This window comes from Lissotriton vulgaris, chromosome 4_1 (genome assembly GCF_964263255.1).
Source record: "Lissotriton vulgaris chromosome 4_1, aLisVul1.2, whole genome shotgun sequence".
Classification (NCBI taxonomy): Eukaryota; Metazoa; Chordata; class Amphibia; order Caudata; family Salamandridae; genus Lissotriton; species Lissotriton vulgaris.
The window spans coordinates 762461858-762479138 of NC_141691.1; the positions used below are offsets into that span (position 1 = coordinate 762461858).

Here is a 17281-nt window from a genome sequence, read left to right on the forward strand (position 1 = left end):
TGTGTTAGTATATGTTTGAATAAGTAAGATGTTGTTTGTATAACTGTATAGATGAGGACATGGGAGTGTGATTGATTGTTTGCATGACTGACTAGGTGTGTGAGTAACTCCATGGATGAGTGGCAGTGTGTGAGTCTCAGTATAGGTGTATGAGTGCATATGATAGTGTTGTATTGATGAGTGACTGCATGTATGAGTGATTCTATGGGTGAATGAGTGGATGTGCGTGTAGACCTAGGAACCAGTGAGTGCATATGTAGTAACTGGTATTGGTGTGTCAATGGTTTCAAGAATGGTAGTCTGTATTTAACACTGGGTGTATCAAACGTTATATTAGAGTGTGAGGAGGTGCATCGTATTATCACATGAATGATGTCATCGGTGATGTCAATTGACATGTATATATATGTATTGAAATTAAAGGTGTTAATTGAGAAGCCATCAGTGATGTCATTTGAGATGTCATCAGTGATGTCATCACTGATGTCACTGACCATGTCATGAATGATGTTATATGTGACATCAGCAGTGGATTGCGGGCAAGCGAGTTATAGTGAGTCCAACTAACTATAACGTGGGAATTTCAATGGTTTTGTATGAGTAAAATTTTTAGCTAACTATAACTGGTGTGAAACCTATGTTTTTTTTGTGAATTTCAAAGGTTTTTTAAATGCTAATTCCTAACTATAACAATTGTGAAACCTCTGGTTTTTTTCAGTGAATATATATTAGTTTATATTCTGTAGCAGTTCCTCCAGAAAGGCCAACCATACAACACTAAATAGCATGGAAATGCATCAACACAATAGAACCCATGCTTGCTCCAACAAAAGCCCTGGCATGACAGCATTTAACAATGAACAACAAGATAGTGTGTCCCAAAATATCATCTTAACAGTCAAATGTTGAATTGCAAAAGGTTCCTCAATATCTTTGTTAAAGATTTACTTGATGCCAATGACTATATTACAAATTTCTTTCAGACTAGGAGGTATGCCTTAGCAGTCAAAGACAAAACACACCTATCAGTTAGCAGTGAAAGGTAATATTTATTGGAATCGAAATAGGCATGTTTATGGCATTGTTCCTTTCACGGAGAGCAGAATCGGCCACAGAACAGGAAGTTGCGTGTCTTATTGTGTCTGATAAAAAACAGGAAAGGATGGTCTACCATGAAACGTAGCTCAAATAATACACAAGACTCCAGCTTCATGACAGCTGCAGTTGCCGCAGCAGCTTCTGTGCCTTCCTCGTTCACATCCACAAATGCCTTGTGAACCACCTCGGACAGGAAAAGGTCCTTGTTATCTGACATTCCAGAGAAATCAGAATTGACCACATCAAATGCATTCTTCATTCCCAAACTTTTGAGGGATGATTTCAGATCATAATTCTCCTCCAGCTTAAACCGGGGTAAATATAGCTCCACCTCATCAGCGGTCATTGTTTCTGGGTTTGTCCAATATGCAAATTTCTCATAGGTAAGTTGCTGTTCAAGCTGAAAAAAACACAAGAATGGATTTCAAAAGAGAGCATAAATTGCTTAGTCAAACCATTCTACTGATTTAACAACTTTATATTTTTTCTACATACCAACGTTTTCAATAATATGTAGACGCAGAAATGCAAAAGCTCTTACTTTGTAATACAGCTGGATTAGCCACAAAATCCCATAAAATGACAAAAAGAAGTATGACATAGGATGAGAATATTTAAAATCAGAAGTACCAACATTAACAAAAGCAGATTAAAAGCCAGATTTATTTAAATCTCACATAGGTAGCAGCCTGTATTTACTAGAAACAAATACTCTAATATGTCTTGTTCATCCTCATAAAACACAACATACACTGATTGAATTTGAATTTAAAAACATTTGTACAGCGCTCGCATACCCAGCGGTTTCATGGCGCTAGTGGTGATCAGTGGATGGCAACAACAGGGAGATTAAGGGTAGGCTTGTGTAAACAGAAAGGTTTTGAGATTTTTCCGGAACAAGAGATAGGAAGGTGAGGTGCGCAGAGTAACCGGGAGGGAATTCCAAAATGTTGGAGCGAGGACAGCGAATCTCGCTCCGCCTGCCCTCTGCTTTTTAAAGCGGGGGATGGTGAGGAGGGCCAAATGGGCCGAGCGAAGTTCTCTGCCTGGACAGTATGGCTTGATGAGAGAGCAGATGAACTCGGGAGCAGTGCCCGATCTGGCCTGATACGTGAGGCAGCCGAGTTTAAACAGGGCACGCTCTCTCACAGGGAGCCAGTGCAGTGTTTTGAGTAATGGAGTGACCCGATGATATCTGGGTAGGCCATGGATCAGGCGGGCCGCCTGGTTCTGCACCAGTTGTAGTCGGTGGATCATGTATGCAGGGGCTCCATTATAGACTATGTTTCCATAGTCTATACGGGACAGCACCATGGCCAACATAATAATTTTTAAAGCTGAGGGGGAAAAGAAACGAGAAACTTTCCTAATTACTCTAAGGGAAAAGAAACATGAAGAAACCACGGAACTGACTTGCGGGTGAACAGTGAGCTGGGGATTAAGAAGGATTCCCAAAGTTTTCACTTTGGACACAGGAAGTGGAGGGGCACCAAGGGAGGGGGGCCAGAAGGAAGGGGACCAAGGACTGCAGCCACCTCCGGTCAGGACCAGCTCGGTCTTGTCCGGATTAAGTTTGAGGTGGCTGCAGTTCATCCAATCTTGAATGAGAGTCATGGTTGTTTGGACGTTCAGGGCAGATGAAGGTGAATGGGACAGATTGAAGATTAACTGGAGGTCATCCGCGTAATTGAACACGGTGACCTCCAGTTGCTGTAACATAAAAATGAGGGGAAAAATATAAAGGTTGAACAAAAGAGGGGAAAGTGATGAACCCTGAGGGACCCCGCATTCTACCTTGCGAGAGGCCGCCGCAAAGCCAGCCAAACGGACTCCCTGTGTTCTCCCAGCAAGAAAGGACTCCAGCCAAGAAAAGGCTAAGCCTTCTATGCCCGCCGCCCTGACACGGTTAAGGAGGATGGTATGGTCCACCGTGTCAAAAGCGGCGGATAGATCTAGGAGAATCAAGGCTTGCGGAAGGTTGATGTCGATGCCTTCACGCAGCTTGTCCATGACTGAGATGACCACTTTTTCTGTAGAATGCAGGGGACGGAAACCAGCTTGGCAAGGGGAGAGGCAATGATTTGCCTCAATGTGAGTGCTCAGAGTAGAAGTGATGTGAGTTTCAAGAACTTTTGCAAGGTAAGGGAGGAGTGAAATGGGGCGGTAATTGGAGGGGGAGGAAGGATCGGCGTCCAATTTTTTTAAGATTGGGATGACAACCGCCGATTTGTGTGAACTAGGAACATGACCATGAATGAGTGAGTCGTTAAGGAGGGTCAAAGGGGGAGTAGGGCAGGCTGAGTAAGCTTCCCTGAGGGTACAAGCAGGAGCAAAATCTAGGGGAGAGCCTGATTTGACCCGTTGGAGCAGAGGGAGGAGGGTGTCAGTGGTTAGAAGTGGAAAGTTAGTCAGTTTAACGGTAGTGGGGGGAGGGGAAGGGTCAACAAAAGTGGAGGAGGGCGGAGGGATGTTGTGTTTAATTTTAACAACTTTGTCTATGAAAAACTCGTTGAGCGAGTCACAGAGGGATTGGGACGGGGGGATGGTTGCCGTGGCTCTGGTGGATGAGGCAAGTTCATGGACAGTGGAGAAGATTTCCTTCGATTGTGACTCAGCGACCATTATCCTGTTGGTGTAATATTCGGCTTTAGCTTCCAGGATGCTCTTTTTATAGGTTTGCAGAACGGCCAAGTAGATTGTTTTTTGGGCAGGGTCGTAAGTTCTTCTCCAGACTCGTTCGGCCCTTCTTGCAGCTAGTTTTTTTTCTTTAAGGTCGGAAGTAAACCAACGATTGGCAGCGTGGGCCCGTTTAACTGAGAGCCGCTTGAGGGGGGCGAATTCATCACCTGCCACCGTGAGCCAATTGTTAATTGCGGCCAGCTGTGGGGCGGCTGTCAGGCCGGTTAGATCAGGACAGGTCTTGGCCAGGGCTGAGCAGAAGGAGGGCATGTCTACATTACCCCATTTCCGAACCCAGGTGTTTTTGGGAAGGGGGGGTTTGACCAGGGGTGCTAGGGCAAGGGAGAGCGTGATGGTGGAGTGATCTGACCATGGGCAAGGGGATATAATAGGAGGTGTGGATGGAACATTCAGTGTCCAAATTTGATCTAGCATGTGGCCATGTAGGTGGGTGGGACTGTGGATGAGCGGTACAAAATTCAAACTTTTCATAAGGCAGGTGAATTCCTTAGATTGGGAGCTTTCGACAGGGTCATTGGGCCAGTAATTGAGGTCCCCTAAGACTAATACAGAAGAATTGTTAACTACCAGAGTGGCTAAGAGGGTCTGGATATCGGGGAGAAACGAAGGGGTGGACTGGGGAGGACGATAGATAAGAACAAAAGTGAGGGGGGCTTGGTGGGAAGTAGAGCGAGCTACAAGAAGATCGACATTGGTGATAAGAGGGGAGGGAAGGACTTGAAAGTTGAAATCAGTACGAGCTATTAAAGCCACTCCACCACCCTGCTTGCCTTCGGGACGATCCGCACGAATGGCGGAATATGTCGATGGTAAGGTGGCAAGCACATTGGGCAGGGAGTCGGTCTTGAACCAGGTCTCAGTTAAGAAAAGGAGATCTGGTTCATTAGAGTCGATATAATCAAATAGCTCGTATTGATGGTTTACAGCAGACCTAGGGTTTAGGAGGGTAGCCGAGGTAGTAAACAACTGAGCAGGGGGGGCTGGGAGTGAAGGGAGAACAGGGGGGAGTGAAGGGAGAACAGGGGGGAGTGTGGGGGCTGGTGAGGCTAGATGTAATACTAACCCGGGGGGGGGGGGAGTGCGGAGGGGAGCTGTATAGGCCAAGGTGTTGTAGATAGGTAGTAGTAGAGGGGTTAATACTGCTGGGGGCACAATAGAGGCATAACTGAGACGGAGAATAGGAGATAAAACCAGCAGCGTCTCGTGCCCCTAGCCCCGGCCGGCCGCGGACGGGCGCAGACGGGCTTAACTCAGGCGCAACTCCGGCGTGCCTCCGTCGCCCCCGCTGAGCTCGTCCGCTGCGCTGCCTCATGGTGCCTGTTTAAATAGGGGCGGAGCGGCGGGGGAGTGGCAGGGCTGTGGTGGAAAGCTAAGCCCAAGCCAAGATGGCGCCCGCTGCCGCTGGGAGCCCGCGAAAGACACGATCAGCCCCAGCCGGCAGCATTGCCTTGAGAAAACATGAAGCGTCCAAGATTTGATCAAACCAGTGCAAACAGTATTGCAAGACAACACATTTATATCAAAATGTGTATTATCTTCTAAGCCCTTGAGGCCTAAGCTTCTACTTCCATCATACGCTGTGTGAGAAGTTACCATCTTTGTCATTTTCTTCGTTCATCCACAGCTAACCCCAAGAGCTATGAAAATTCATCAGAAACAGAATTAGTGGCCACAGCTTCGCAGCATACTCGGCCAGGCTATGGCAGTCTCTTTCAGCAGCATTCCAACATGAATCTACCATCCTTTAATTTAAATGTTATGCAAAAACCTGGCTGTTTTTTTTTGTTGCAATCTTGTCTATCATCTCCGATTCTGCTTGCACTGCCTGCTCTTACATGCCCAGCACCAAGAAACCAGGAGTAAACATATACTTTAAGAATATAAAAATATGCCCTTAACAAGGACTAGTTAATCAAGGTAGCTAGTTTAAGGCTTTCTTTATGAATGGTGTGGGATGGTTTCCACACAACTAGGATCTACAGGTCCGGCTTTAGCGATGGTGGCGTGCGGTGCACCAATCTTTGGTGAATCCTCCCAATGACCTCCTTCTCCACTGATCCCCTCGCTAGCGCCCTCCAGCAGTGCCCGTCATCTCTCCATAACCCCTCTCCTAAATGTATATAATTTGTTTCTATAGCACTACTCACACCAGTGTATGGTGTGAGAGCACTTTACATCACACACACACCTATTATACAGAGACAATGAATCATATGTGTGTTAATCAGTGTATAGGAAATGTTACTTAGGACAATGGGGAAAAGAAGGTGTCGGCATCACACATCATTCATACTAGAAGGCAGTATATTTTAAGAGAGCTTGGTCTGGAGAAGCACAAATCCAGGATTTAAAACTTAGCACAGGTTGGCTTTAATATTAAGAGTTTATTTCTACCCAAAGAAAAAACAATGTTTAACCTATACTTTGCCGTTTGCATGCAGCTGTTGAAGATAGTTCATAGCTCACTGTGCTATATTAGGATTATAATTTATGAACTACTAGTAACAAAAGGGTCCTTGTGACAAAGGCAGTAAACAACTGAGCTAACCACATAAGATACACTTCTGTGATGTGCATAGTACACGTTATTTGTAGCAGGCATACTAACCTCCTGTGCAGCTTTGTTTATAAATCAAAACTCCCACTAGAAAAAATACGGATATATCCCCAGCAGTTATCTTGACACTTATTGTTGCCTGAAAATTGCTGGACACACAACAAAGCTGCAGCAGGTACCTCTAAACCCATAAAAGATATCAAAACACGGCGCTCTTCAAGCTCAGCGCACTGTGCGATGGCATTGGTTGCACGGCCTGGAGTATCTACTAGACTATGGCAGAGAAAAATGTCAAAAATAAATATCTTTCTGCAAATTGCAAGAAAAATACTTTTGTTGTAAAACCGTATGCATGGGTCTCATAAAATGAAGGGTCTGGGAACAGCGCAGTGCACATACAAGGTAAATGAGTGGGGTTGGTACATAAAAGATTTGACGATTCAGAGCCTGCCAGGAACTCTAGGTTGAAGAAGGTATTATGTTTTATTGAGCAGTATCCTGTCCTAATCCTGCAATAAATTAAACAATAGACAACAGGGGATTGGGCAGTAAACTATTTCAGATGACCAGGTTCTGGGCTTCGTGATTTGCCATGGAGAGGTTTGCTGGAAGTCCCTACTCTTTAAGACTCTCTTGCAGGACAGATGAGAAATAAATTAGAATTTTCCTTGAAGAGATGGAAGCGTCCTATTATGTCAGTAAATCAAAAAGAGACTAGCTAGAGATGGGGTTAGTATGACATTAATATTGTTATTGTCATAGCGACTCAGTATTGTTTTGCCAACTAGGTTGGTGGGTGAGGGCTTTCTAAAGACACCCAACAGGTGCCACCACTAATTGGCAAAACAATACTGAGTCGCTATGACAATAACAATATTAATGTCATACTAACCCCATCTCTAGCTAGTCTCTTTTTGATTTACTGATATAAAAAAAACGGGGATCTGGACTAGCTTTCTGGTCCTCTCTCTCCCTCTTGATTCTCGCACAGCGTCCTATTATGAACATGTTAATTGGGGGTTTAACTAAGAAATGACAGTGGCAAAAACCATCCTTTTTTTTGGGACCGTTATTTTCTGAAGATGGTTCTGGGCTAAGAGGTGGATGAAATGAGCCACATTTTATTGGGGGTAGTCAAGCCAAGAAAAACACAGGAAGTTTTCAGTGCAGATAGGGCACATATTCATTTGCTCTATCTGCAATCCCTGGTTCTCCAAGGTATGCTGCATCAGAATGTACTATGAACATTTTGAATTTTATTTAAAGATGTGAAAGTTGTATGTCAGAAGGTGCTTGCATGCTAAAACTCCTTTGTGCTTCCAACTAGTCCTTATCGCAGTTCCAGTTTGGTACTTTTAACTAAAAAGAACATCTACAAGAACATTGCATCAGATCTGGATTGATGTATGTTAGCATTTCCCTAAATTTTTTTTTAAATGTTTTCATAAGAACACAAATACAAAATTCCTACATTGCCTGGAATGACCAAAGGGTGTTCTTTCCAAGAGCATACCTTGTATGTATTATACTATGTGCTTTATAATCTATACTACTATTATAAAGGAAGAACTTTGAACCTTTGAGGCGGGTAAACTCGGGAACCACAGCGCCAATCCACACACCTGATACATCGTTGTAATCGTGAGGGTGTGCAGATGGACATAGGCTATATAAACATAATAAATATACGTTATTTAAAAAATTTACCGAAAAAAAAGTAGTCCCTTGGAAGAAGCGCCGTCCGCGACGTGCGTGCGGACGCGAGGAGCGTGGGGAGGAACGGCGTCCAGGTGCGCAAAGAGGACCGGCGGACATGGCGCAGGGAGGAGCGGTGAGGAGCGGCGGACAGGCGGTGAGGAGCGGCGGACAGGCGGGGAGGAGTGCGGACAGGAGCGGTGAGCGGCGGATGAGGTAGGTTATTTATTTATTTATTTAGGCGCGTGAGCAGCGGAAAAATGAAGCAAAAATGACAATCGTGAGCAAGAGGAAGCAAACGGAGCATTACAAAAGTGAGCAAAACCGTGCATTACAGGAGGAAAAAGTACGTGTGCAGGTCACAAAAGCGTACATCGTGAGCAAGAGGAAGCAAACGGAGCATTACAAAAGTGAGCCAAACGGTGCATTACAGGAGGAAAAAGTTACGTGTGCATGTTACAAAAGCGTACAAAGTAAACAGAGGTATGGGGAGGAGCGGTGAGCGGCGGATGAGGTAGGATATTTATTTATTTATTTAGGAACGGTGAGCGGCGGAAAAATGCAGCAAAAATGACAATCGTGAGCAAGAGGAAGCAAACGGAGCATTACAAAAGTAAGCCAAACGGTGCATTACAGGAGGAAAAAGTTACGAGTGCAGGTTACAAAAGCATACATTGTGAGCAAGAGGAAGCAAACGGAGCATTACAAAAGTGAGCCAAACGGTGCATTACGGGAGGAAAAAGTTACGTGTGCATGTTACAAAAGCGTACAAAGTAAACATAGAGGTATGATACTGCATTACAGGAGGAAAAAGTGACGTGTGCAGGTTACAAAACCGTACAAAGTAAACAGAGGTATAATACTGCAATATATGGAGGAAGGCTCCGGGGGACCCACGGACAACGTCGGGGCGGGCTGCTAGTTCTATTATAATACTATTAAATGTGGAATGTTCCTGTAAAGGAGATGAGATTGTGAGTGTGTTTACACCTGTTCCAGACTTTGTTGTAGAAGAGGCCTTGCGAGGACACAAAAATGAGCATGTGCTGCTTGTGGGGAAAGGACTGGAAAATGTAACACCCTGATCAATTTGCTATGATAAATTCTTTGTTAAAAAACTGGGAACCCGTTGATATGATATGCATTAAATTGCGTTTTTAGACTTAAAAACACGAGTAGGTGCAAGTCTTCCTACCATTTTAAGAACTTCGACAACAAAGTAGGTTTTAGTAGTAGGATGAAGATTTGTAGATTACAGACATGATTTGGGTAGGCCATGCATATATTAACTTATTGCAACTTTATGGAATAAGGAATGTTATAATTAGTGCATTATGATTTAAAAAGTTGTGAATTTTTTTTAAATACATTTTTCTGAGATTATTTTAAAACCATGTCAATAGAATAAATATAAGATACCTCCAACAGTAACAATTGAGAAACAAGTATATACCCACATTAAATTAAGAGGCAGGAAACCTAGGCTCGTACTCATTAAAGAAAGTAAAATATATGTTATTTGGAGGGCATGGGAAAAGAGCTTATTGCAAAAAAAAAAAAAAAAAAAGAAATTAAACCCAGTATGCGATTCCTAGCCCTGGACCTCAATGAAAAAGTGTGGGATGTATTAGTCACACGGCTTGGAAGGAAATCTAACAAGTATTGGTAAATGCATTAGGTTTCGCCCATGTGATTAATAAGCTGATTTTTGTTGTAAGTTGTAGCTTGCTGATTAGTTTTACAATATAAGTTACAGAAAGTCTGTTAAAGTGTTATGACTTAATTAGCTACAAAAAGACAACATATTGTGCTGTTACTAGTGGTACTAGTGGTATAGTGCGAATAAGTAATAGTAACATTTTGAAAAATGAAATGAAAAAGTGATAGAATGGAATTAATTGCTATAATAGAAATATTATGTGTTTAGAGTAGTTCTGACAAATGTTGGGCCTAGTGCTACTGTACCGGCTGCACCATTCAAATTATGCTCCTATTACATGCAACTGCCTGTTTACTAGTAAAATATTGAAATATTTGGTGTTTGGAGGGGTTCTTAGAGCTTAAGGTCCCGGAGTCCCTGCACCTACAGCACCATTGAAATCATGATCCTAGTGCCTGCAAGGTAACTACACTTGTGACTGATTATTTAGCAGTTGAATATAGCAATATTTGGTGCTTAGAGGAGTTCTGACAACTTTTGGGCCCCATGCTACTGCACCTACAGCACCATTGAATTCATGGCCCTAGTGCCTGCTAGATGCTGCAGTTTTGACTGCCTGTTTACTAGTAATAGTTAGCAATATTCTGTGTTTAGTGGGGTCCCTATCGATTTTGGCCCAGGTGCCACTGCACCTGCTGTACCATTCAAATCAAACCTCAACTGCAAGATAACTGCAACTGTATCTGCCTGTATAGTAGTAAATTATAGCAATATTGGGTGTTTCGAGGCGGTCATGACAAATTCTGGGCCCAGTGCCACTGCACCATTCAAATCATAACCCTGTTATCAGCATGGTAACTGCACTTGTGACTACCTGTTTAGTAGTAAAATATAGCAATATTAGGTGTTTAGTGGGGTGTCTAGAGCTTTTGGTCCTGGTTTTACTCCACCTGCAACACCATTCAAATCATGACCCTATTGGTTGCTAGATAAATGCACTTGTGACTGTCTTGTTTAATACTAAACTTTGCAATAATATGGGTTTAATGGGGTCCCTAGAGTTTTCCGCTCACGTGCCCCTGCACCTGCTGCACCAGTCCCCTTTAACTGCAAAATAACTGCAATTGGGACTGCCTGTTTAGTAGTCAAATATAGAAATATTTGGCGTTTAGTGGAGTAATGACAATTTTTGGTCCCAGTGCCACTGCACCTGCTGCACCATTCAAATGACCCTGTTGTCTACAAGGTAGCTGCGCTTGTGTCTGCCTGTTTAGTAGTAAAACATAGCATAGCTCTTGTATATTAACTTTATTTTTAACATGCAATGTTTATTACAACATTTAGAATTTGATCATAATGGCCAAATGGATAAAGTTGAAAAAAACATTTGGATAATGCATAGAAAGTGCAAAGAAAAGTACTGAGGCATGATCAGGAAATGCCACAAATGTTCTAAGGCTAAACCCTCTGCTTTACAGAACTAGGGGCCTGATTAAGATTTCGTTTAGAAGGACTCCTAATCAGATTTTGCTTTCCTGGATCCGATTCGTAGCCCTTGTTTCTGACCGAATTGTACACAGGTCCGAACAACCAAGTACGATGCGAAGTTGCGTCCGCGTCGACCAAATAGTTTTGGAACCCGAACCGGTCCATATGACTTATTTGTAGCTGGAGCCGAATTCGAACCTAGCGAGTACGATGCATGATTTGGAAAACCGCTTTGCCTCGGTCTCAGCGAGATGAAACAGCTGTTGGAATCGTACTTTGGGGTGGGGGCCATAGCAAGCCCCCTGACCCAGGGCCCTCTGAATCTGTCACGAGGGTGTGCCCATGGGTCCCCCCCGATCTAGGCATGCACAGTGTGGCGGGCAGCAAGGGTCCCCGCCATAGGATATACGCTTTTCCCCACCCACCCCTTTACTGCTATGGGAGCCTGTGTACGCATCTGTACACAGGTTCCGAGCGAACAGAGTACGTATGCATATGGCTGCATCGTACTCGCTCGGACTCCCGGAGCACGTTTCGCTCGGAAAGCCCTCCGGTTCCGAGTCGTACGGAGGGCTTTCCTCGCGAGATCGTAATCGGGCCTTAAGTGATAAAAAGCAAGTGGGAAAAGATCTTAACTTGAAAGTGAATGAGACTTAAGTAAAAGCATTGTAAATGCACGCATCCAGGGGAAGTTAATGAAAAAAAACCAAAAGTTTCACACAAAAGCGAACAAACACAGAAATTCGGCAATGGGAACTGATAAGAGGCACCTTTTAAGATATATTAAATACAAGAGATTTCACAAGCACAGTGCAAACTAAACCTAAATAAAAATGTGTATGATTGTGATTTAATTGTGATGTAGTACTGTATACAATTATCAAAAATGTTACCACATCAGCAATTAGCATGCCATCTTCACCTTTAAACATAGCCTGAATGGTACTGGAAATGCATGGCAGTTCACCCTGCTATGGATGGAGCTAAGTATGGTGGCCTGGCTGACAACAATTCTGAGTAGCACAATGAGAAATTGATACTCTCAAACAATTACAAAAGAGGCGTTAATCAACCAAAGTCATAGCTGCATAAATAGCACTCTTACCCACCTCCAAGTTGCGTTTACTGAATATGGCTGGCAAGCTATTGGCATTACTCGGCCATGAGTTGTTCCAGTAACCAGTACCAATAAATGAATGTCAGCTATCGACCTTTTGATGTTGTATTTGCCCAGATAGATGCCATATTGCAGATGGACAGGAGATCGTACTGTATATATTTTAAGACAGCATGCACTAGTAGTGGGTGTGCAAATATGTATCATTTAATTCCCTCACTGTCATAACTCACACCGTTTAAAAATGTAATAATCGTTCTGCATGGTACAGAAGCAGAATAACTTATACACTGTCCAATTAATGTCAACTATCATTGCAGACAGCAGGTACTGGCAAATTGAGTGCACAGCTTTGTAGTGCCTGGGATCTCTATATTTGGTATGTTATTATAATCCCCAGAGCTGCTATAAAATTACTTGCTATGTAATGCTAATTTGAATTGTTGCGCCAATGATTGTCAACAATCTGTTCTGCATACAGTGGCTACATTTTCAGGGGAAAAGAACGGGATAGCCATTGACATAGAAATAGGACTTAATGATACTGGTCAGTGCAGTGTCAACATTTATTCCTATTTCTATGTAAGTGGATATGCCGATCGATATATTGCCAAGGAAGTATTTAATTTTCATGCTGCAGAAACACACATCTCTGTAGCATGAAAATTAAAGCCTTCCTCCGCTAAACTGGGGTGTGTTGCAAGGGGTGCTTCGTAATTCTGGCCTGAGGTGATGGGCTCGATTCACCCCTCATTAAATCATACTGTGCTGCCTGAATTAAGTCAGGAAGCACAGTAGGAGACACTTTTAAACAAAAACTATGGGGCATATATCTCAAGGGGGTTTATCTCCGCTTTTTTGGCTTTTAAAGCCAAGAAAGCGGAGATAAAATTATCTCCCTATTACCTAGCTGTCGCTAACACCCGTTAGCGACAGCTAGTAGGAGATAGCGACCATCTTGGGCCCCGCTTTGCATGGTAGTGATATTTATCACTAATGACATGCAAAGTGGGCGTGCCAAGATGTTAGCGACTGGAAACAGTCGCTAACATCGCTGTCTCCTATTACCAAATTTTGGAGATATTCGCGCTAAGCGCGAATATCTCCAAAAGCTAACACCTGCCCCAGAGCAGTTCTTAGCCATGTTATCCAATGGTAGGTGGATAACATGGCTAAGAGCATTAGCTCGGTAATGCATGAATATCGCTGACTTTTCAGCGATATTCATGCATTTCGGCCGATTTTTATCGCTTAGGAGATATACCTTGATAATAGCAAGGCTCTTAAGCGATAAAAATCGCCGCAGCTCGGCAATAAGAATATCGCCGCTAAACCAACATAGCGATAATTATCGCTAGTTGTTGGTAATATGCCACTCTGTTCACTGGTGTTATGAGAGGGCTGGTGTGAACATGAGCCTCCAGAGCACAGTGACAAATGTGCGTGCTCACCCGATCAACTCTCAAACTGGGACATTTATCTATTTTGTAATAAGTGTAGGAACGCAAGGACAATCATTAAAAAAACGGGAATATCCAGGCAAATCTGAGACATCTTCTGGAACAGAGGGAAGAAGGGTTACATGTGTCATCATATAGAATGATGGATATTTTAGTACGAAACTCTGTATGTAAAGTAAAAAAGATCAGAGATGACAAAATTATTGACACTAATCTGTCGGATGCTATACAAAAAAAAGATGTCATTCTTAAGAAAGAGCAAGCCGATCATCAAGTCTATTTTAAAGGCAAGAAACAGCAAAAGATACAAAGAGATCAGAATGATTATGAAAGGGGACGCATCTTTACTATCGCAAGGAAGTATGCTGATATCATTGGGAAATCTACATCTGTTGCCTCAAGTGAGATGAGGGCCCCCAAGCATATCTACTAGCAGTACCTCCATTTCTTCTATCGAAAGTGACCCAGGTGAAGGCCCTAGTACAGACATGACAAATCCCTACCCACCTTCAGTTTTTTTATGGGAGGTACAACGGTACCGTTTGGGAAACAAAAAGAAAACCTTTGGCGAAGAACAAGGAGGGGTGGCAAAAAACACGCGGGCAGGCACAAAAGCAAGAATGGATAACAAGCAGGATATGAAGTAGATGAGGTTATGCACCACCATTTGGACAGCATACGTGATGAGTCTATGTCTAACACAGTGAATGTTGTGAATTTGTCCTCTAGAACTTTGAGCAAACAAGATACAATGGTCCTTTGTAAAGGACTACATTTTTGTCTAACAGAATAACCAGATTTTGAAAATGTACATCTGGACTTATTTAAGTTTGTAGGGAAACTCAAATTAATAAACAATTTTTCTGAACCTCCATCTGTCATCCAACTATTACTGTACCACATGACTCTGAATTTACATACATGTGATGCACTTGATTGCTACCTTCCATGATGAAGAGTCTTTGGCAGATTTAGTTGAATATGTACGTAATCTAAAGGTAGCACAGGATGTGAGGTTTGATAGTGGGTTGCGGAGCACCTCCAAATTCATTCCCCCAAGTGACACTAATTCTGTGATTGATGAGTTTGCATCCAGGGTTACTCAGGATTTGTACCGTCTGAAAGACAGTCATGTCAACAATAAGAAATGTTTACACCATCCAAACATTAGCAGAGAAGAGAGAAATGTTCTCCAATCTATATGAGATGATTCTAGTTTGGTAATCTGCAAAGCGGATAAAGGCGACAATATTGTGTTGTTGAATAACTGATTATGCAGCAGAAATTGACCGCCAATTAGCCCAGACCGACTTATGCCAAATTGAACTCCAACCCTACTATGACAATTGAGAATAACAAATGCTAGACTAATGAAATGGAATGGGTCTTGCCGTATCACCAAACTTGAATATAAATATCTGTATGCACAAAATTCAAGACATCCCTGTATCTACGTACTAGCCCTGAAGAAGACCGCATGAGGATGAAACGAATGGCGATCTTGAATTTTAAGAATTTGAATAAAGAATTTACTCACCTACAATCAAAATCTATCAGTGTTTTTGGGAAGATCTTGACATATTGTTTATTTGTTTTATTGTAATTGGCGATAAGTAAGCTCCATCCATACATAATTTACATACTTGAGTGCTGGGCCACCCTTTGCTAAATCGGAGACATCTGGCCACCCTAGTGCATCAGAGTCACATACACGTCTTTACTAATGTCTGGATCTGCTCGTAGGCATACAATTGCTATGCCCAGCACCGCTGATGTAATATTCTTGTTTGTTTTCCGCTTTTGTCGCTGTTTATAAGCACTGTTGATGGGGTCTCACATATACACGAGACTTCGTATCAGTATACCATTGTGATAACAGCACTCCAATGAAGGTATTGGATAATTCAGTACCATTCAATATTAATCTCTGCTTATGAATACTGAATAATCAATGTAGAAAATCTTCCAGAAAATGCAAAAAACAGAACCATTGGATATGCAGAGCTACATGGTTTCTATGTTAGTAGTTCCCACTTTTGATCTTGTATTCACCCCAATGAGTGTTCACAGTTAAAGGTTTGTGCTAAAATTAAAATGTCTTTGTGTGGTTTACTTATGGCTGAGCACTGGACAGTGTTCCTGAGAAGTAGCCAGTACCAGTTATTAGTGCTGGCTTAAGATTAATTGAAAAGCATTGCAATTATGTTGCTAATTATTGTGATATGCCACAACATTTTCTGAAAAAGTTGCTCTTCAAATGACATCATTCAGCAATACGACAGTTTTGCTAGTATGTCTTTGCTGTTCATGAACCATGATGAGAATATCAATGGGAAATAGAGCACTTTTCAATTACTTTGAGGAAAGATTCTGTGAAGCTGAACATGTTCTCTTGAGCACAAACAAATCTATGAAACTGAATTGGTGTGCCGCTCTTTGCCTTGCGGCTCTGTTCATGAGGCAGCAGGAACTGTGATTTTTGTTGGACAGAGGCCATGGACTATCACAGTCACCGGCAACGCCAGGCCATACAACAGCGCAACCTTGGTTACTAAATTGGAAGATGCACAGTGATCTTTGTTGCCATCATCCCGATATCTGAGCTTTCGCAACACAAAGCTCCACCCCACTTTCAATGAAGGAGGACGTTATGGTGCCGCTGCTGCTTACCCAGATGAGACACAAAAGTAGTCCATGAATACTTTGGTCATTTGGTAGCATAAGTCATCTATTTGGTGGGAGTTTTAACATCTACAAGATCAAGTTCACATTTTAAAAACAAGTACTGTCCTTTTATGTTGTATTTTAATTTGTAAAGTGTCTAGGCAGCTCTAACACAGCGTCCAAATGCAGCTGCTCAGGAGAATTGAAAAAAGTCAGGAAAAAAGTGTCTATAACAATGATGTATAGTCACACCTGTATTTTAATATGCTGACACAATAAAAGAGCGATTAGCTTGTAAATGCTTGTGTTACAAGATATGGCTTGACTGCCTTCCTAACATTTCCCGGTTAGATATTTCAGCTAGGTATGGTTCCTGTGCATTCCAATGGAGAAAGGCATATGGGGAAATAGATAAATCACAAAATATTGCTAGATATTTGGAAACTAGTTTGTTAACAGTTGTCTTGTAAGACTTATTGGTAACACACAATCGGATACACAGTAGTCATTAATTCTAAGAGACTCATTTATTCCAGGATTTCCTGTAGAAGGTTATTGTGTTTCCCTTCTCTAAATCTCAGGAAGGAGATAATGTGCTTGCTTCTGGAAGTACTGACATTTATATTATGTTGATATCAGAATTATGCCTCACTCGAAAACAAGGATTCCTTATTTCATAAAGTTTATCACCAAACATGTTTTTCTATGGGTTTATAAAAACAGGTGTTGGTATCAAAAAGGTTTGTGTGTATACTGGGTAACACACTACTTAAATAGAAATATTGTCAACAACAACTATACAATGTCACAAAAAAGACAAACAGTAATCATGTTTATATTGA

At 42.2% G+C, this 17281-nt stretch overlaps 1 protein-coding gene across 2 annotated transcripts in view; it reads right to left on the reverse strand.

The window, feature by feature from the left end:
* Positions 1-761: 761 nt before the first annotated feature.
* The window catches only part of LOC147722552 (serpin B6-like), a 276708-nt gene continuing 260188 nt past the window's right edge, over positions 762-17281 (reverse strand). For both annotated transcript variants that reach the window (XM_086965073.1, XM_086965074.1), the window contains exon 7: positions 762-1498. In XM_086965073.1, coding sequence (XP_086821199.1) covers positions 1091-1498 — 408 coding nt within the window. In that variant the 3' untranslated portion in view covers positions 762-1090. The remainder of the gene's footprint in view (positions 1499-17281) is intronic.